The 21001-nt window shown below is 40.7% G+C and overlaps 2 protein-coding genes across 11 annotated transcripts in view; one reads left to right on the forward strand and one right to left on the reverse strand.

Moving 5' to 3' along the window:
- RARB (retinoic acid receptor beta) overlaps nucleotides 1–10107 on the forward strand; it is a 313198-nt gene extending 303091 nt beyond the window's left edge. For all 7 annotated transcript variants that reach the window (XM_063154628.1, XM_063154663.1, XM_063154646.1 and 4 more), the window contains 3 exons: nucleotides 3850–4054; nucleotides 5366–5524; nucleotides 8675–10107. In XM_063154628.1, the coding sequence (XP_063010698.1) occupies nucleotides 3850–4054; nucleotides 5366–5524; nucleotides 8675–8871 (561 nt within the window). In that variant the 3' untranslated portion in view covers nucleotides 8872–10107. The remainder of the gene's footprint in view (nucleotides 1–3849; nucleotides 4055–5365; nucleotides 5525–8674) is intronic.
- Nucleotides 10108–10161: 54 nt separating this feature from the next.
- Nucleotides 10162–21001, reverse strand: part of TOP2B (DNA topoisomerase II beta) — a 61507-nt gene continuing 50667 nt past the window's right edge. Inside the window, exons 26-36 of one of the 4 annotated variants that reach the window (XM_063154616.1) lie at nucleotides 20289–20444; nucleotides 20076–20159; nucleotides 18946–19143; nucleotides 18458–18602; nucleotides 17038–17196; nucleotides 16037–16244; nucleotides 15447–15529; nucleotides 15023–15133; nucleotides 11742–11858; nucleotides 10858–10955; nucleotides 10162–10647 (exon numbers count right to left, since the gene is read on the reverse strand). In XM_063154616.1, the coding sequence (XP_063010686.1) occupies nucleotides 10486–10647; nucleotides 10858–10955; nucleotides 11742–11858; nucleotides 15023–15133; nucleotides 15447–15529; nucleotides 16037–16244; nucleotides 17038–17196; nucleotides 18458–18602; nucleotides 18946–19143; nucleotides 20076–20159; nucleotides 20289–20444 (1521 nt within the window). In that variant the 3' untranslated portion in view covers nucleotides 10162–10485. The remainder of the gene's footprint in view (nucleotides 10648–10857; nucleotides 10956–11741; nucleotides 11859–15022; nucleotides 15134–15446; nucleotides 15530–16036; nucleotides 16245–17037; nucleotides 17197–18457; nucleotides 18603–18945; nucleotides 19144–20075; nucleotides 20160–20288; nucleotides 20445–21001) is intronic. The other 3 variants (XM_063154590.1, XM_063154598.1, XM_063154607.1) reach the window with 3 other exon arrangements.

The raw sequence follows: 21001 nt of genomic DNA on the forward strand, positions 1-21001 counted from the left end.
GTGGTAGCAGCAACGTCATAAATGCAACTTTCTGGCTGACTTTGGTTTTGTGCCTCTGGTAGGGTTTTTGTTTTGCACTTTATAACAGGCTCATAAGAATCCCTAATGCTTTAATATATAAATATTCCTTAAAACAAAGAGCCCTTTAATAGTGAGGGAAAACTGTATTTATGGCTGCAAGTGGCATTTAAGAGCAGAGTGACAACTAAAATACTTGGCTTGGTTGCAAAATCTAAACAACATTGAGGACATTGGGAGTTCAGTTTAAAATGGAGAAAGATATCGTGATTTCTTATTTTGAAGTGCTGATGTTTCCCATATGTTCTTCAGTGAATATGAGCTTGAAATCAGCTTTACTTTGACACTGGAAATTTGCCCAAGAACAGTTTAGCAACAATCAGCAATATCCATGGCGTTTCACAGATCCTGATGAAGGACAGAAATTTAAAAAAAAGAAAGAAAAAAATAAGTAAAACACCATTTCAAATGATCTGTCTTGGAGTTTAATAATAGCGTGTTGTGGGATAATGTCAAAGGAATGCAGAGGAAACCTGAGAGCTGATTGCTGCAGTCAAGTTAAGTGCACTGCTGAAAACACATAGTTGATCTTCAGCTGTGCCAGTGCCCAGCGGAGCTGCTGCAGGCTCCCCCAGCTGATGGCTGCAGCAGCACTTGGGATCCAAAGGCCTGAAGGCTGCCCTCAACTAAAACCTGTCCTACCTGCTGCCTAAGCCTGAAGTAGCTCAATTTTAATTACAAATTTTGCAGGGCCCCCCCGCAGGTCCCTTTCTGTGCATGCCCACAGGGCTGGCTTGAGGCTGAGTAACCTCACCCAAATTTGTTCCCAGTGAGGATTCAGCCTGGAAGTTCTTCCTCTGTTTTAGCCCTGGGGTAACAGCTAACAGCAGGATAGGAGTGCTCTTTGCTGAGCACTCCTGTCCTGCAGCCCCAGGGGCTTGTGGCACTGGGAGACAAGGACAGGGAGCTCTGCTGCGAGGGAGCCAGAGCCTGGTGCATGGTGGCAGGGGTGTGTTCAGCCTCTGGGCTGCTGGGGAGATCGCTCCAGGGCAGCCCAGTCCCTCTGTGGCAGCTGGTGTCCAGACCTGCCCTCTGAGGGAGGATCTGGGGGATCCAGATCTTCCAGCCCTGCTTGGGCAGCTGCCAGGGAAGCTGCAGGCAGCCTGGGGAACACTCCATGGCATTGCCCAATCAAGCTCCCAGTCCTGCTCTGCTCTTTTGTTGGGAAGGGAGCCCTGAGGCTCTGGAGGGAGGAACTGCTTGCTAAGGCTTACCAATTGAAATAGCACTGGAGTCAAAGGGGCTGCCTTTCGGCCTGGCTGAGCTGAGGGAAAAGCAGTACCAGGTAAGGAGTACAGAGCCTTGTTCCTCCCAAAGCTGGATACCTGGCCTTCTTCAGCCATGCATCCTTACTGGAAGGCAGCTACTGTCTGTGCAGGCCTCAGGTGGGAAGAGCTGCACTCCAGTTCCTCCTGCATGCCTTTAGAGAAGTGAACTGAGCAGCTCTTGGGTGTCACAGTAATATGTAACTTTGGAATCTTTGTTTTCTGGAACACCAGATATTCTCCATGTTTCTTCTGCTTTCTGTACAATCTTTTAATGATTTAAAAGAGCAACCCACTGTGAACTAAAGGGGAGAGCATGGCCCGTGGTTACTGGCAGTTCTGAATGTGGTAAAGATGCTGCCTCTTACTTACAGGGTGCTGTGCTTCATAATGTTAATTTTTTCTAATGATCCTGAACAATACATTGGCTACTACGTAAAACCTAGCAACTAGCAGCCTTTTAAGATGGCATATATTATGGGAAATTTGTGGTCACTGAGGAATTAATGTGCTGTGTGCTTGTATTTGTGACTCTTGGTCATTGATTCAAGTAATTTCAAAAACTTACTCTAATTCGGGGGTAAGGCAACAATGTCAAACATTCCTGTCCAACCATACAAAGTTTCACTGCTTCAAGGTATACCCAGAATGTGAGATAAGAGTATTGCTGAGACAGAAAATAGTTGAAGATCCATCTGCAGAAATACACCTTATTAAGTCTCTTACCAAGGAACTGAAGAAGAGAAATGAAAGCTTCCCTTTAGGTATCCTACAGACTGTGTTCTCATTCTCCTCCCTATTTATTTGGAGCAGTGTTGCCAGGCAGAGATGAAAGTGGGAGAACCAAGCCCAGACTGGTCAGCTGCCATGTGCTGGGGCCTCTGACTCAGAGCCTCAGAAGCTATAGGAGTAATTAAATTCTCCCAGTGCTCTCTTATATTCATGTAAATCTTTTTTGTTGTATCTTTAAAACCAAGTAGGATGGGAAATAAATACAGTCAAGCCCTGAAAAAACACAGCTGTAGTCTTAGCTCAGCTAATCAGCCTGACTTGGGCAGGCTTTCAGTTCAGTTTAGTTTCGGCACAAGCCCTCTCCCACCTCGGATTATTTTAAACATTAAGCACTGATATACATAACAGAAATATGTCAACATGATGGACGCCTCTTTTATTAGGTGCTTACGGCCGTGTTCATTAATTGCAGCTGTACAAATGACCCTGTGCCGCCACAGAGGGTGGCACACCACAGAGGGTGGCACAAATGGTGGCACACACCCTGGCTGTGCTCTGGGAGGGAAGCGTTTGCGCACACGCTCCCTCGCTGGCCCTGCTGCCACCTCTGCTGCTGTGACAGCGCTGCCCTTACCCCGGAGGCATTTGCTAACAAAATGTGGAGCATCCTCGGTGTTTTATTCATGTGTTCTGCATTCCTCCGTGCCCGGTTAGAGGTGTGAATCCCCGTCCTCCCCTCGAAGGCTCTTTCATGCGGGGTCAGCGCTGGGTGGCTGTCGGCACACAAGGGAACTGGCCAAAGCCAACAGTGCCTGGGCGTGCTCAGGAACGAGCGGCGCTGTCGGCGGCTCTGCGCCAGGCAGGCAGGGGCTGCCACCGCTGGGGCTCCGCAGGGGGAAGCGCCAGAGCCTGCAGGAAGGCTGGCAGCCAACAGGCTGGTGGGGAGGTTTGGTGTTACAGCACGCAGAAGTAACAACCTCTGTAAAAGAGGAAAAGCTGGGCCAACTCCTCAGACCACTGGCCAGACAGCCAGGAGCCGTGTGTGCTGCTGTTTGGAGGTGCAGAGTTTGATATTCTGCTGGGGGCGAGCTCCCAGGCTGACAAGGCAAGCAGGGCTCCAAGGAAACCCTACCTGTAGCTGCTGGGGAGATGGAGGGCTGTGTCCCCATAGCAGTGTTTGCCCATCTGCTCTTGCAGAAGAGGGGAGGGCAGCCCAAAATTCTGCCTCTTCAGCAGCTCACAGCTGTCCACGCTCACTCCCACAAGCTTCCGCTCCCACAGCATTGTCCTTGTCAAAGATACAACCCAGGGAAGTGCTGCTGTGCAAAAACAGTCCCCAAAATCAGTGAGATATGCCTTTGTTCAAAGAGGTGAGATGCTCTCAGGATCTCGTGGGATCAGATCAGCAGTTCATCAGATCAGTCACATTTTATAGTTAGGTGCAGGTGGCAGACTAATGAAAGAACTGGTTTTGTGGATATCACTGGTGGTGACCTGCGTGGTGAGAGTTGCTCCAAAGTTTTGATCATTTCATAACTAGGAGGAAATTTCTGTCCTTGGGTTTGTGTTACAAGGAATACACATGGTCAGTAGAGTATATTTGTGTTGTACCTGAGAGTTTTTGTGCAGCTAGAACTGCACAAACTGGAATTTTTCAGATTGTTCTGACATGTCCAAGTACTGACGCTTCACTGTTATTTGCCACACTGAGAAAATGCAACAAACCTCTCATGGATTAAATTCTTCAGATTCCATTTTTCTGTTTTTTCCACAGATCCTTAGAATTTGCACAAGATACACACCAGAACAAGACACCATGACCTTTTCAGATGGCCTTACCCTAAACAGAACTCAGATGCACAACGCCGGATTTGGCCCACTGACTGATCTCGTGTTCACATTTGCCAACCAGCTCCTGCCTTTGGAAATGGATGATACAGAAACAGGTCTCCTTAGTGCCATCTGCCTCATCTGTGGAGGTATTGTACTGCATGAACTCTAGTGCATTTCAAAAGGACACACATGATCATGTCTTCATTTATGTTCTACTTGTTTTGCTTTCCTTTAACATATTATATATATTTGTAACAATATTATATGTATTATATAAGCCACTTAATGCTAAAGGTTTGTTTTCCACTGGTGATAGTTACTGGTTTTATTATTGATAATTTGAAAAAAAAGTACTGAAATCATTCTGTCAAGAAACCAGTCCTATTGTTTGCCTGACAAAGGGCATTGAGATACCTCAAAGAATGGTTGGAGTTGGGAGGGACCTCTGGAGATGGGGTCCTGCTGTGTTTTTGCTAAGCAGTGTATGGGTACCTGCATGAGTGAGCTTTCTTACAGCAAGATGCCCAATTACACAGCTTTTACTCATAAATATAATTGCATGCATCTGCATTGGTTTCAGTCACATGGAAGCCATTGGTGATAACCTTCTTTAGCAAAAAAATGTGTTATACTTCCAAACTGGGGCTGAAGGGAACTCAAAAGGCTGATTGTCAATTAAAATCATAGGCTTAAAATACAAAAAGTGAATTCTGAGATAATTTCCAAAATACTCTGTAAATTTCTGTTGGTTTAATCACTTGGTCTCTCTTCTCCTTGACAAAATCTGGACTAGCAGTAGAAACACACCTTGTTTAGCTGGCCCATGTTGTTGAAACACAAACTGGGTGCTACAAGTGAGTGTTTGAAACACAAGAGTCAATCTTTGTTGGCAGTGGCCCTTTAGTACAAAATCATTCCGATTTTATGTGTCTCTAACCCTAACCCATTAAAAGCATTGATGGGCTCCTAGACGTCAGTGATGTGTGACTCCTGTGTCCCGGTGCAGAGGGTGGCATCTGTTGTCATCCAAGCCAGCACTGCCATCTGCTGATTCCTGATGGTAACTCACGTTCCTGTAGTAGTGGTAACGAAAAATAGCTGTAACCTCTATGAGTACCTGGGTTGCCTATCAATGACATATATAAAATCAGTTCGAAAATATTGTTTGCAGCAAGGTGCTTTCCCCTTGAAGAGGGAGGTACAAGAGCAAATTGGTAATTCTTGACCACCCACATGACAAACCCTTCCAGTCACCAAGGAAAGAAATTAATCCATATTTCAGAAAGTTGTGGTTTATCCTCTTCCTATGGAATGCTCACTACAGAGTGTGCATTGTTTAGTGGAGAACAAAATTAATGGAGTTCTAATCAAGAACATGGAGGAGATTCTGTGATTTGGAGTTTATTTTAAAAAATAAATATTTAAAATCGTAAGAGTGATATGATACTTTTCTACAGATCGCCAGGACCTTGAAGAACCAATGAAAGTGGATAAGCTTCAGGAACCCTTGCTTGAAGCACTGAAAATTTACATCCGAAAGAGACGACCCAACAAGCCTCATATGTTCCCAAAGATCTTAATGAAAATCACGGATCTTCGTAGCATCAGTGCAAAAGGTACAGTCTCTCCCAATAACTCAGCAGGAGTGGCAGTGTTGTCTTTCAGAGGAACTGGCCTAGACACCTGGGTTGTTATTTTTTTAACACATCTAAGAAAGGTCCTTGTGATCTGATTCTTCCCAGCTTCTTTACATAGTTCCTGCCTTGAAATTGGTTTTGCTTTAAGCATGCATGGTGCTCCATTCTTCATGCAACTGACAGTGAAAAAGATGTAGGTGCAAGTAGTAGCAAATCATTAGCACAAAGTCTTTGTTAGACATTTCAGGACAAGATAAAACCTTTGTTAATGTTTACAAGGGGGTTCAGATCAACATGTGCTCTGTATCACCAATGGCTTTTTAAAAAGTCTGGTTGCAGACTGCAGAAAACCCTTGTGCTACCAAAATTCCCCTAAACTGTGGTCTGATGTACTGGAGATTTAGAACTGATTTGATCCAGCATTTTGGAGATTCAGCCCCTCTAATCCAAACTAACCATATCTAAACACAGATCAGTTTTATCATTTTATGCAGTCTTGTATGAGCTGGATTGATCCTGTACAATTCACAGTCTAAGCATTGTCATGCATTCTCTAAAGCACAGGTGTAGCTGAAATGCTTTCATTTGATCAGAACAGGTTCCCTGATGTACCAGTCTGAAAATAGAGTCTAAAGTGCAAGATTCTTATTCTTATTGTTATGGTGGCTGATGCAGTTTCACCTTCTTACTCTGCTTACTCAGCACAGATTTGCTACCCCTGATAGATGAGCAGGCTCAAGAGCTTGTATGTACAGGTTCCTGTGTAGGTTGGATCTGTGCTTTTGGGAAGATTACTGACTTCATTTTACATGGTTTGGGGAAAGAGTCTGGGGAAAAATCCCTAGTACTTCATTCACTCAACTAAACGTGCTTGTTTTAAATTTAAACCTTAACTGCTCCACTTCAAACTACATAAATCCAAGTTAAAAGATTAAGTTAGAGATATCTTTATAAAAAGGAATGAGCAATTTAATTGGATTGATTAGAACCAAAAGAAGTAACATGGAGGGGAAACACCAGAGCTAGAAGCAAATGTATCCTAAAAAGGAACTTTACCAGGTTATCTAAAGCTTGCAGTTTACCCTCAAGTAAAACAAGTTCCATCCAACTGAATCTACAAAATAAACTTAGAGTGGTATTGAGCTATAAAGCATTTAGGGGAGCCCTTTTGTTCCACTGTTTATACTTGTGGGAAATCCATTTCCACTTCCCTCCTTCTTTACCAGAGCCTCCCCGCTCCTCAAGAACACAACTCCTTATATTTCATTCACAAGAAAGGCTTCTTTTCATTCTGACATAAGTATTTAACTCTAATTATATCATTAATGTTTCATAGTAGAACTAAATCATACCAAGGGATGGTGGTGTCCTGGAGGGCTGGGGATGTCTTGAGTTTCGTTTTAAAAGATGTACGTGAGACGATAATGACTTGGGGTGGTACCTGATCCCTGAAAGCAAACACCAAAGAAAGCATTAATCTGAAACACTGAGAGTGTCTGCTTTGGCATTAGAGGTATTCCAGCCAAAGGGTGAAGTGTTTGTGGGACTGAAGCAAGACAATTCCTGAGTTCTTCTCATCTTCTGAGTTCTCTTATCCCCTGATTAAGTTGGAAGTTTGCCAAACCTGAAAAATTTCTCTGGCTCTGCACTGAATGACCACACAAACACTTCACTGCACCTGATGTAACAGTGGAATGCAGATGTTTAACATGGCCAAATTGAGTTCATCACCACAGCTCTGACAATAGCTGGTTTTTGGAGAACCTCTCTGCATCATTCTGCATTAATATCTTTCTCATTACAGTTATTTAAGAGACTCTTAAGTCAGCATCCACTTGCAAAGTCAATCATTGCCTTTGTAGATGATTTTTGTGATGCTCCTCATGTGAGGCATAAACACTTAAATGCTCCTTTCCAGCCTGGAGGAGTGTGAAGTGCTCTCTCCAGCATCTCCACTGCAGCAGCATGGAGAAGCTGAGTATTTCTTTCCAAAGGATCGCTCTTCTGGAATGGTTTTTCAACAAACTGTTTTCTCTGGGTTTTTTTGGTTTTTTTTGTTTGGTTTTTTTTTTTTTTTTTTTTTTTTGGGGGGGGTGTGTTTTGTTTGTTTGGGGTTTTTTTGTTCTTCTTGTTGTTTAAAAAACAAGGTTCCTTTGCCATTGGACTCCAATTTTAAGATGATCAGGAATCCTGAGCAACAGGAATGCTGAGGTTTATGTCTATAAATTGCTTGATGCAGAATTCCCTCAGTGCTGCCTGCCCAGTGTCCAGCAGGGCCTCGGCTGCTGTGTCCCTGCCTGCTGACCACACACTGAGACTTTGTGCTGGGCTTTCTCTCCTCCCTAAACCAGTTGTTGTGGCTCCCAGCCCGAGTGGTCAGGACTGGTGCAGTAATTTTGTTTAATCCCGCATGCCCTCACCTGCAGAGCCCCCTCTGCCTGGTCCTTGTGACAAGCCCAGCTCAAAGAGCCTCAGCCAAGGCAGAGCTGAGCACTACTCAAGGCTCCTGCTCACTCTGGGAGTTCATTAGCACAAGACAGGATGCCTGAATACAGAAGGCAGCTTTCCCCCCACAAAAAAAAACAACCTTTTTGCTTGAATGTGTTCTTTTATAAAGTAATTGTTAAATTCTGCATCTTATTTCACAGTTTTCTCTGTGGGAAGGAAACATTTTGACTTAGATCACTGCAGTTCTCTTGCAGGATTCACCTCACCTATTTAACATAGACAGAATTTTTGTCATTCTTTGCAGAACCAGTACAGTATAAAGACTAAATGTTATTTCAGTTTAAAAAGACATCAACATGATCACAGCCTAATTTAATTTGTCAGTATAATTTAATGCCATTTTGGGCCCTTCTTTAAAAATAGGCAGCTCATCCAATTTACCTGTATTGACATATCAATTGCTATGTGATAGATTTGAATTAATTTATTAAGGAGTACTCACCTAGCTCCCTCTTGAACTGCATGAAGCAGATCACTCACACACCTTTGTGTGCGAGAAGTATAGAAGGAGACACCAAATCCATTAACAAAATACACCCTGAAATTACTCATGTAATGTTAACAGAAAGGAAATTGTATGAATCGTGCTCATGGGAAGGATTTTGTGTTTTCTTTTTAAAGGTGCAGAACGTGTCATTACATTGAAAATGGAAATTCCTGGATCCATGCCACCTCTTATTCAGGAAATGTTGGAGAACTCTGAAGGACATGAACCACTGACACCAACCTCAAATGGAAATACTGCAGAACACAGTCCCAGTATCTCACCTAGTTCAGTGGATAACAGCAGTGTCAGTCAATCCCCTATGGTGGAATAAGACATTTTCCAGCTACTTCAGACATTCCTAATACCTTATGTACAGGGATGAAAAGCAAGAAAACATTTTTACTGCTGCTTAGTTTCTGGACTTAATATATATCTATATATGTATATATATATAGATAAACTCAACAAGGACCAAGAAATTTTCATATGTATCGATATATACTCCTTGCTGTTTAAACTCTTAAAACTAGAAAATGCAAACTTTTGAAACTCTAAATCAGCCATTTCATGCAAAAAAAAAAAAAAAAATAGTTAAGCTTCTGTTTTCTTCTCTGAACACTCAATATTGCATGGTGACAAGACAGATCTCAGTCTTCAAATTCTGGTTGCATTTCTGATGACTTTGTACATACAAATGTATGGCTGTACTCTCCATACTGGATGTTTGGTGCTTTCCTTTTGTCTCTCATACCTAAAACGATCAAGACACCAACCACAGGACATGGACTACTGTACACATCCAGAGAAGGAAGTTGAAAGGACCGTCTGATTTAGTTGAAATATGAAAACTTGTCCTTGCTGCCCTCAGTTTGCATCTCCTTCCTTGTAAAAAGTATACAAAACGTCACTGCCCCAGCAGAAGAGGTATCAGTATCAGCATTAACTGCCAGATCAGTTATTCAGATGTCATTTGTTCCACTGTTAATGTCACTTTAAAGTTTAAAGAAGTGGTTTCTTAGCTGGCTGGTGACCTAGCTCCACAATTACCTGCTCCATTTCGACAGCAATGCTATAGCCTCCAAGGCAGAAACACTTTTCAGTGTTACCATGTTTTTGTTTACTTGTTCACAAGCCATTAGGGAAACTTCATGGGATGATAACCAGCAGACTCACTTACAGCTTTTGAATCGCTGAGTCCAGGGTATTTCCTTGCAAATCAACTGCCAGGAATCAGCTGGGCTTTCCAGCCTTCCAGGTGCTAAGGAAGTACAGCTAGGACTCCCAGAAACACAAGGAGAGAATCTGCCTTCTTGGCCTTGTTAAATCACCATGAAGCAGAGTGAAAACTGTGGTAGGATGGTTAACAGATTTAAAGTGTCAGTTTCTTAGGTTTCATTTAAAGCACTAGTGGAATTTTTTTTTTTATATATTCTAGCAAGTCTGTGATGTACTTTCACTGGCTCTGTTTGTACATTGAGATTGTTTAACAATGCTTTCTATGTTCATATACTGTTTACCTTTTTCCATGGAGTCTCCTGGCAAAGAATAAAATATATTTATTTTAAAAGTTGTGTAGAAGTAGTCCCTCTAGCCCAAATTTTATACACACACATACACATGGTAGTTTTCCATTTTTTAATGTTTAAACTTCATTTCAAAAAGCAGGTTTGCTGTTTGCAACCATGACAATTAAAATGTGCTTTAGCACAGCTGTCTAGAACATCTCTACAAGCCAGTCAGACAAATACATGACATTTCAATGAGTAAAAAAGAGCATAAAACTGTAGGTGTAAGAACAAAATGTTAAAATGCCTACACACAATAATAAAAACCATCAAATACATTATCACATAAAATAAGTCAAATGTACAAAAGTTTGCAACAGAGGGGACAAAAGGACAACACAAGATACTTGTTGGAAAACATTTTTGTGCTCTTTGGGCACTTAATTAAACATATCAAAATCATCATCTTCATCAGACTCTGCAAAATATTTCACTTCTTTTCTAGCCCGGCCTGTCCGTGGCTTGGGGGCAGTTTCGGAGGCAAAGCCTGACTGGAAGATTTCCACATCAGAATCCTGGTCAAAAGTGGCCTTCTTGGATTTCTTTAGAAAAGAAAAGACAAATCAGTTGTGATGCTTTGGACATTTTCCATTTTAATATTCAGAATTGAAAAAAAAACCTCTTTGGCATCCAATTGCTAATGACACCTCAGCCCCCAACACCATATTAGCAACTTATAAGAACTTAACTTTTATGTAAAGGAATTAGTGAGGTTCTTTTTACAAAGAGAAGAGAGCAGAGATGGACCTGACCTTGCTTGGTGTGGACTTGGGTGTTTTCTTCCCAGGGTTGTATTCACCTTCATTTTCTGAACCAGATGCTTTCCTTTTCTTTGCCCCTCTTCCTTTTCCTAGGTCAGAGATTATGAGTTAACTTTGTTGCTTTTCAAAAAAAAAATAAACTCCAGACTTTATCAAACTGAAAAACCCCCTAGTGAAGTTACTTTAGTATGTCCACATGTTAAGCTCAAACCCAGTTTACTACTCAAGCTTCTTCACAACAGCAGTGTAGTATAGGTATCTTTTTATTTTCTCAGTTTTAAATATTTTCCACTTGTTCCACAGTCACCATTCACCCTGACAGCTCAAGCTGTCAGTTCAAGACAGGGACAAAATCCATGAGATCAGATAACTTCTACACTGAAGCAGAACTGCAAGTCCTTGGTCACCTTCTGCACTATTACACAGCATTAATTCCCCATTAATACTTAGTAAATTCACTTTTAACCTCAACCATCAACTCTGGCACATCCTTTACAGACTCCTCCAATTACACTGATTGCTGTGCTGTGTTGTTAGGACTCAGAGAACTGGGATACAAAAAAATGGGCTTAAAAACCCAGAAAGTGCTACTTACTACAATTACTACCAGAATTTTACTGGCTTGGAAGGAGCTGAGTTCAAAGAAAATGAGCAGTATCCAGTAGAATGGAAGATGGTGGGTGAAGGGTGAAGCTATTAAATGCATTCCCAACAGTGCCAAGAAGTCAATACATTGTATTTGCCATAGGAAAGGCTGAGTAATCTAGCAGTGATCAGTGTACTCATAACTCACCCCAATTATTGTGGTTCTTACAATAATTGTGAGCCCTGTGCTCCTACCTTTGGGTGGACTCCTACCCAGGTGTGACTCCTACCTTTGGGTGCTGCCGTCTTCTTTGGAATGCCAAATTCTGAATCTGAATCAGAGTTCACAGTTTCCACCTTCTTGGCCTTGGGAGCTCTTTTAGGCTTAGGGGGAGCATCTAGTTTTGCTGTTGGAAGTTCAAAGACACTAAATAAATTCACAAATTGGTTGAACATATTAAATTGCACTAGATACTCCAATTATGGCACAAATGGCAGACATTAAAACAAGATGAGTGATTTCTGCACTTGGGGAAAACATACTTCAGCTTTGATGCTGGAACTGTGTGGAATAAACAGGAGGTTTCCTGTGTCCTGCTCTGAGAAGGATTGGTGCACCCAGTACTATTCCAGGTTCTTAGCTGAATACTGTTCCATCTTTTTGAGTACAAACCAGGTCACCAGTGGGTAAAGCAGTAACAGAAGTCCTGCAGGTTGGATACTCTCACCATGTCGGGATACATCACAGTATCCAGCTGCCTGTGACATTTTTGCCTTCAGGGTGGTATGACTGTGGACTGCTTTCCCCAGGATTACTGCAGGAGTTTGGGAGGCAGTGCCTCGTCTCTGTGACATTGCTTTCTGTCAATCTCAGTGAAAAGGAACTTTGGAAAATGCTGAAAGGAGAGGAAGGGAACATTCTGCATTTCCTGAAGAATTTCAGTCAGTGCCACACAACTAATCTGGCTGTCTTTAAAAGATGGTGATTGGAATGTTCCCACAGGGGGTGTCAAGGGACAGAATCATGGAACCATTTAGGGTCTTCTCTGACTCTTAAGATCATCAGGTCATGTGTTCTGTAGGCTCACAGATGAGTGAGTCTTGCAGAAACCTCAGATACACACCTGACCTACCCTCTGCCTCAAACAGACCCAAGTACAAACTCTCCAGACACCAGGAATGTGGATGTTTGTGAGAACCCAAATTTAATTTATGGGATCACAGCGGGGATGTGTTTGGAGAACAAGAGAGTGTCTCCACAAGCGTTTTGGTTATGATGCCTTGAACTGCAGAAACAGAGGTACAACACACTGCCACAGACACTGGATTTGTTCTTCTCTGGAAACAGAGCCTGATATCAGTGGGTAACTCCTGTGAAGTCTGACCAAGGGACAGCAAACCCCTTAGCTGTCACCTGGTGGCTAAAGGACTGACTTCCCTCTGTACTAAATACAGGGGGATTCTCATCTGCTACTTTAACTTCCACCCCTAATGGCTGCACAAGTGTGAAGGATCTCTTAACAGCAGCTTGATGGCAAATCAGCTGAGCCAAGCTCTCCACTAGGTATCATGACAGGAAACAGAGTGTGTAGCACAATCAGCATACACAGCTTCTCAAGAAGCCCAGGTTTTTAGCAGGAAGTCCAGGTATCAGTCCCACAGGTGATGCAAAGAGTAGATCTCACTGCTAGAATCTCAGCAGCTGGGCTCTTCAAAGCTGTTCAAGCTGAGCACCTGCTTATCAAGAGTTAGCCTGCTTTTCAAATTTCCCTTAGGCTTTACTATAAAGCCCTAAAACCACAGACAGCTCAAATAATCATGGAAAAATTCAGCTGTCTCTTGATCATCTGTAGTGAACAGCAGAGGTCAAGAGATTTCATCCCAAATTGATTGGAGTCTGAAGTCACAGAAAATCAAACAGCTCTGGAACAATCATTTCAGCCACACACAATGAGCACTCCCAGTGTGAGGGCGAGTGGGTGGAATATGACATTACCAGAAAAGGGGTTCTGAGGAGGCTGCTGCCAAGTCCATGAAGATGGACTTAGAATCAAAGAGACTATGAAAAGGGTAACCAGATGACCAATGAACTAAACCTGCTGGGTTATCACTGAACTGTCCAGCTGTGATGATGAAAGTGCGGTCATGTCTGATCCGGGCAGAAAAGAAGAAAAGAGCTGGAAACTGGTGAAAACACCTGTCATGTTGCCATGCACTGAGAAGGAGAGTGCCCCTAAGGCTACTCAGAAGGCAAAAATTTAACTCTTGCTTGAAAGAGAGCTGGTTTATACCTATTCTGTATGCGTACAGGTTAATCGAAACTCAGAAACAGATCACAGTTCCATTTTAAGGTTTTGAGTTAGGCTAATGACAATTCACTTACATCCAGACCCTCAAAAAACAGAGACGGAGAAAGATTGAATTTTAAATTGCATCCATGCCTGGCTACTGCATACAGAGTTCACTCTTCCATTTGCTGGAGTACAGAAATTCAATATAAAAGTCTACTCTATTAGAGATCAGCTATTTCTGTATGCAATCTTTATTTACTGTACTACAGAACTCTACCAACAACTGGAAGTGTTTGAGAAGTAATCAGGCATTCCCTCATTTGAACTGTTAACAAATTAGAGTGGACACAATGCATTAAGAAATAGATTAGAAATAGGGAGGCAAAGGGGGAAGGGTGGAAAGATGCTGCAATTCACTGGTGCCTAAAATAGAAAACAACATATTTTTTTCTCATTTTTTAAGAGAATAAGTTAACTATTGTAACTGGCCACTTTCTTGTCATTCTCCTTGACGTACCTTTTTTGACAGAAGAATTAAAATATTAAGTTCAGCTGCAAGTTGGTCAAAAGAAGTTTTAAAAAACAAAGGCCCCAATATCATAGGGAAAAAATACAAGATGACAGCTCTAAAAGCTGACTAATAACTGAAAGAATTTATACCTCTGAAGTCTGAGGAGAGTCTCATCCTCTGTTCCAAGAGGAAAAAGTGATAGCCTTCTGCTCTGGTTTTGGCTGGGACAGTTTGTTTTCTTCATTGTAGGTGGTAGGGGACTGTGTTTTGTATTTGGGCTGGAGATGATGATGACAATGCAGGGATGTTTTGCTGCTGCTGACACTGACTCAGGGCCTTTTCTGCTTCTCACACCAGGAAGGGGCTGGGGGTGCACAAGGAGTTGTGAGGGGACAGTCCTGACAGCAGCCTCCAACTGACCCAAGGGATATTCCACACCTCCTGGTGGCATGCTCCACTTATCCCCTGAAGCTAAAAACCTCCCATTAGTTAAACTATTTGAAGGCTGAACACTACCTCCAGACATGGAAGGTAAGAAGTTCTGACACTACAAAGTAGCCAGTGGAAAGAAACAATATTATTAAGGAGCTGGAGAAACCTCATACCCTGTTGCTGAATGTTAATGAGCTCAAATACCTTATTGCTGAATTTCACAGAGCTCGAAATAAATGGAAGCAGTTCCTACTTTGAAGACTGAAGAGACAATGAAAAGGTGGAGATGATGACTTTCAAATAAAAGGATTGGCTTCCAGGCCAATTCTATACATACCCTTTTTAGCAGCTACTGTTTTACTTGGAATTTTCTCTGTTTGTTTTGGGGCAAAAGATGATGAGAAAACAGGAGCAGAATCCTCATCATCACTGTCCAATTTTGTTGTATCTACAACCACAGAGTAAGTTTAGAATAAGATCCATTCACGGCATATATTAATTACATCAATATTGACTACAGTAAAAATCTCAATAAGTGTTTGTGATGCTTCAGCTATGGATGTACTGTGACTTCCTTACCTATGATACAAGCTTTGTTCCTCTAAAGATCAGAAGTTCTTTCACTTTTCCCCTTTATAGAAAGGGAGGATGTGGACATCCTTCTCCTGTAACTACTCTGTGAAGTTTGTATGTACCACTCCCCAAAATATCCCATTAATAGTTGCTATAAAAATTAAATGGAACTGTGAAAACAATCTCACCATCATCTGTCTTCTGAGAGTAAGATGGAAAAGAGAAGATGTTCCCAAAATCTTGATTCTTCTTGGCTTGAGATGTTTTTCTACTTACAAGCAAAAAAAGGGAATTGTATGAGTTACATCAAGCACATAGTAAAGTACGTGGACATCATAAATATCCATGCAAAATTTAAATCCTGCTTTAACATTTCCAGCATTTTTGTGTCTGCTGGCAGCAAACCCCTATAACTGACATCCAGTCAAGAACTCCAGGCATTTCAAATTAACAGAATTACATTTTTTTCATAAGTTCTCTCTACCAGACTGGCACAAGACAGAAAACAGAGAACCTTTAAAAACATAGTTTAACAGGTGATATTACAGACAATGTATCATAACTATTTTATATGTTATTATATTATTCTTTTAAATCATGAGTCACCCCTGCATAGGTCAGTTGCAAGGCTGAGATAACATACACTTGAATTCCTCCACATTTTATTTGTCATGGTGCATGCAGAGCAATAACAGCTGATGTTTCTCAGTTTTGTTCAGAAACTTTTGCATTGAAAACATTATTAATAAAAAAAATCCTACTGAGTTAAAGTACTTACTCTGGAGATGGCTTTGATTTGGCTGGGGAGAAGTCATACTCATCTTTTTCTAAGCTGTCTGAGGGAACAAACTCGTCCTCTCTGTCATTTGTAACTGGAGAGGCTTTTACTTTGAGTTCATCCAAATCGTTGTTATTGTTGGCATCATCATCATCATCGGCATCATCTTCTTCTTCTGAGAAGTCAAAAGTGTACTTGGGCCTCTCAGCTGAGAAAATCACACATGTTCACAGTTCAGGAGAGTTGTTTATGTTATACAATGCATATATATATACAAATCAAAGTGGAAGTCAGTGAACAATCCCTGCCTCATACTACACAAGATGAAAGAATGGTGGATAATAAATTTGTTTCAGCCTGGAAGAATAAAGGGCTTAAAGAATAAAAAATAATTTAGATGTTAGCAAACATTCAACACCTCTTGTAGCTTGCCCAGCCACCTTCAGCTAAAGGCATTATGGAGACATTGTGCATCAGTACTTTTAAGGAATGAGAATCCTTCACTTAAAATTGAAGCTTTCTTGAATCCATGATTTGAATATTCTTCCTAATTTTCCAGAAACACTGTGGTGGTTTTTTAAACCATCACATACTTACATACTTTCCAAACCTTCAGGCTTGGTTTTCACGGAGTGTTCAGAATTTTTTTGACAATTTTTTACTTGCCTTGTAGGCCTTATTTGGCAGTATACTTGTATCAGAGTAATGTTTTTGTTTGTAAGAGTATTGTCTTGTCTGTTTCTTCTATAATTCACTAGCTTAGTGACTAATTTCTATTCTATTGTTTAGAAAAGGGGACAAGATTTCTGATCCAAATTACAAAATCTTTCATAAGAAATTCCTGATCTTGACTTAAGAGTATTCTTCACACAGTGAAGGAAATGTAATGCAAGTTACCTGTAGGCAATAAAGTGCTAAAGGAAGTCCTAAGGTCAAAGGAAAATGTGGGTTTGTAGTTGAAACTTTCAGTCACAATACACAATTCACAAAGTCTTGGGTACCTGCAGCTCTCCTAAGCAGAGAGTCTCTGGGAATAATCACAGGCTCATTTTCTTCTAAATCACTTTCAGACTTGGATTCATCATCTGACCATGGGTTTCGTTTCTTCACTTTTTTTGCACTGGGTTTTGTAGATGATGGTGTCCTTCTTACCCTGGCACCTGCCAAAAGTAAAAGCATTTACTACAGTCAGGTTAAAAAATATTTTCACCTTTTGTAATTGTTTACAAATTTAGTATAAATTTTCATCTTAAAAAGTTCTCCTTTAAACTCTGTAAATTTTCTTCTCCTCCAAATGTTATAAATTTTATTCTCCTCCCTGAAGGAAGATTTAACATGAAATTATTTCACAGAGAACCTGACAACCTGCTGCCAAAGAAATTTGTGTTATGACTAAAAAACATAACATCTCTAATTTTAAGTTTTGCCATCAAACTTGTGTTTCTTTAAAGGTTGCTAGAGTTTTCCAGGCAAAGAATGCGCAGTTTTCCATTATTCAGGGAACACAATCAGAAACAATTATTGGATAAATACAACAAACATGGGAAGTAGAGGATATCCTATTGTGGAGAGGGGGTAAAAATGTGGTCAGCCAACTGCAGGGCAAGCTCAGGTCAAGCTGGGCTAATTGGCCCTGGCTCAACAGTGGCTGTGGGAGATTTGAGCTGCAAGCAAACAAGTCAGTCATAACTGCACTCAGTGAATCTACTCAGCTTGGATAAGCCCCTGAATAATTAAACCCAGATCTTATCTCAGAATAATTATTTGTGCAATCACGTTTTTTTTTCCTTTTTTCTGAAAAAAATAAACCCCCTCATACTTCAACCTTCTCTTCTGTCTCCAGCCTTCTTTTTTGTTGCTGCCTCCCTGTTACTGTGTATTCCTCAAACAGCAATAATAAATTCCCACCAGCAGAGGAAATGGGGAAGTGAGTGTTGGTCACCTGCCAAGTCACAGCACCCACAACTTTCTGAAAGTTGGAATGACTGAATATGTCAATAGAAAATACATTTATTTAACCACGTTCTACAATCTACACTATTACTCAGACTGAGGGGCTGAAGGTGACTGCCCTGTCCTTCAATATCAAAGAGCACACAAACTAGACATTTCAGTTTGCAAGGAATTAGACTCATTATGTAAAAATAATCTATTTTTCTATACACAAGTTTAAAGATTTAGACTTCTCCCCCCGACCCCAGCCTCACAACTGAAATGTAGAAAATGTAAGATCCATCACCCCAGCATAGTAGCTCACACAAAGAAATTTCAGAGTACTTTCAAATATTTCATTTTAGGGAAGAAAACCAGATGAAATAGTGATTATTGTGCTGTATTTCCCTTCTCACACTGTGTTAAAAATGCATTTCATGCCCAGTAAATACACAACTAAGGTGAAATATGGCTGTGCAAGGGTCTTACCAGGCTCCTTCTTCTCTCTCTTGGGTTTAGGGGTTTTAGCTGCTGCAGCTGATGCATTCAGTGAGTCATCCCCACCACCCTCAGCTGGCACACCACCAAACTCTTCATCAAATTCCATTTTTATTGCTAGAGAATCAGTTTCACCCTAAAATTGCAAAATAAAATCATTTACACCTTTATATCTCAAGACTGAACTGGAAAAGTTTTGCAGATGATAATAAATGAATGTAGACTAGTGTATCAACATTTGTTCAATAGTCTTGGAAAGAAGTTATCTCAATAAAAACACCTGAACAATAAGCAGTCTCCTGAGGTTTGCAAATGCACAAGAAATCCAGTACAAATTTCTTATGCATTAGGTGAGCAAAACAGTGCAAACACAGCACCAGTGACAATCTGGCGATTTGGGTTTATGCTACTGGAGTAGAAAAAGACACCAGCTATAATAAATAATAAATAATTTAACTGCAGCAGTCATTTTGGTTTACCTTTTTCTTTTTCAGCAATTTCCTGCTGGCATCAGCTTTCATGGCAGATGTAATCTGTGGAACTATTCTTCTGCCAAATGGTGATGGCATGGTCTCTTCCAGCTGGAGTTTCTTCATCTTGGGTTTCCCAACTTTGCCTTTTATTGGTTTGCCAACCATGCCAGCCAGGACATCTTCTCTTTCCTGTGCTTCTACTTTCTAACAAACAAGAGGAGGCAGAAGGGGGGAAACACATTATTTTTTAACAAGGACAAAGTGGAACGTGATGATTATTTAAGATTCAGCTCCTCTATACATGGAGCATAAGGCTCCCCTTAATTCTCACTTGAATTGGAACACGATTTTCAGTTCTGGAACAGTGTCCACTTATTCTTGGTAAATTCATTACCCTGTAGAGCTAAAAACTGGACTTTTATTCAAGAATAAATACAAATTTTTGGACACTGTTACACTGAAAAATCTTCCCTCTCTCCAGTTTTTATTTAGCAAGTATGTACCTGGTACTGTTCTAAGTTTCTATTATTTCAGCATTTAATTTAAACATTTAGTTTTGAAGTGTGCCATTTCCGAAGATTGTACCAGCCCTTTTCAGAAAACATGAAAAACTGAGGTTCAGCAGGTTATTCACCAAAGGGACTTTCCCTTTTTTTCCTGAATTACTGATAAGGCAAACTAAGGACTCCTCATATAGTATTTATAGTCTACACCCTTCATTCCTGAATGTACAGTTCTGAATTTGGTAATACTTACTGCCTCACAAAAAATTAGATCATATAGAACTACTGTAATTATTATCATTACCAGTTACTACTCACAGGTTTTTGTGTCATCTAAAAACTAACTTTCTCCTAGTTATTTTTCTTTTAATATCACTGACTTGGAAAAAACATCAAATTGGATAGATGCAAGAAACAAACCCTGAGAAATACTACCTATACTGTTCTATCAAGAACACAGATATGCAATACTGATTTCCCAGTTACCATTATATTCTGAAATGAATCTACTTTTGATTAAAAATGTGGTATTTTAAAATTATTTTTCTTAAATTTTAATTAATTTTAATTAGTGTTTTTAATTAAATTAATATGAATGTCACATTTTAGAAATATATATAAAGTAAAACATACTTCAAGCTCTTCAACAAAGGCTGCTAGATCTTCTTTCCAGAGGTCTGAAGGAGATTTCCTTTTAAGATCATTTAGTTCTCTCTCCTAAAACATGGAAGTAGTACAGAGAATGTAATCACAACTAAAGCAAATGCCACTGAAGACTAAACATTCCAAACAGGCACATCAGCATTTACAGTACCATTTCAGAATAAACCTTCCAGTTGTACCAACCTTGGAATCTCTCTGCTTGATCAACTCTTCCACCTTCTCTTTTGTGAGTGACCACAGAGACATGTTCAAAATGTAGTTGAAGTCAGGGCCAGAGGCTGGACCAGAAGCAGAGGAAGCATCATCATTTGCATTCTGAGAGTCCTCCTCTTCTGCTGCCTGAGGTGAAACATTCCCAATTACAAGTATTAGTGATCTTAGCTGTGTGCCTGAACTGTGACACTGCTCCAAAGCACCATCACAGAGCAGCCAGGTGTGCCCTCACAGACTCAATAACCCAAACATTTTCTGGACCCTTCCAAAAGGCTGTGTTCCTGTGACTTTCTAGAGCTGATTATTTAATCATTTGATTTAAGAAAACAAACTGAACCTGTGCTAGAGCCTTGTATGCTGCTGGCTGCAGATACTGGAGCTGTCCCACCAATCTCTCAGGGCTGAGACCTTTGCCCTTTGGGTATTCATAGATATATCTGTTCCTTCAGAAAATGAGCACAGTCCTTTGAATAACAGCTGGTATCAAAGCCCCAGATGTGCAAACTGGGGTTTGAGAGTAGATCAAAATTTCTCTAAAAAACAGTTTTGTTATAAAATAGAAATAATTTCATAGAGTTAAAATACAGTATTAAAAATACAAAAGAAATGTGAAATGAAAACAAATAGCTAAAACAGTGGCAAAGACAGAAAAGGGATGGGTGACAGAACTTCAAAGCTGCTTT

This window comes from Melospiza melodia, chromosome 1, assembly GCF_035770615.1.
Source record: "Melospiza melodia melodia isolate bMelMel2 chromosome 1, bMelMel2.pri, whole genome shotgun sequence".
Classification (NCBI taxonomy): domain Eukaryota; kingdom Metazoa; phylum Chordata; class Aves; order Passeriformes; family Passerellidae; genus Melospiza; species Melospiza melodia.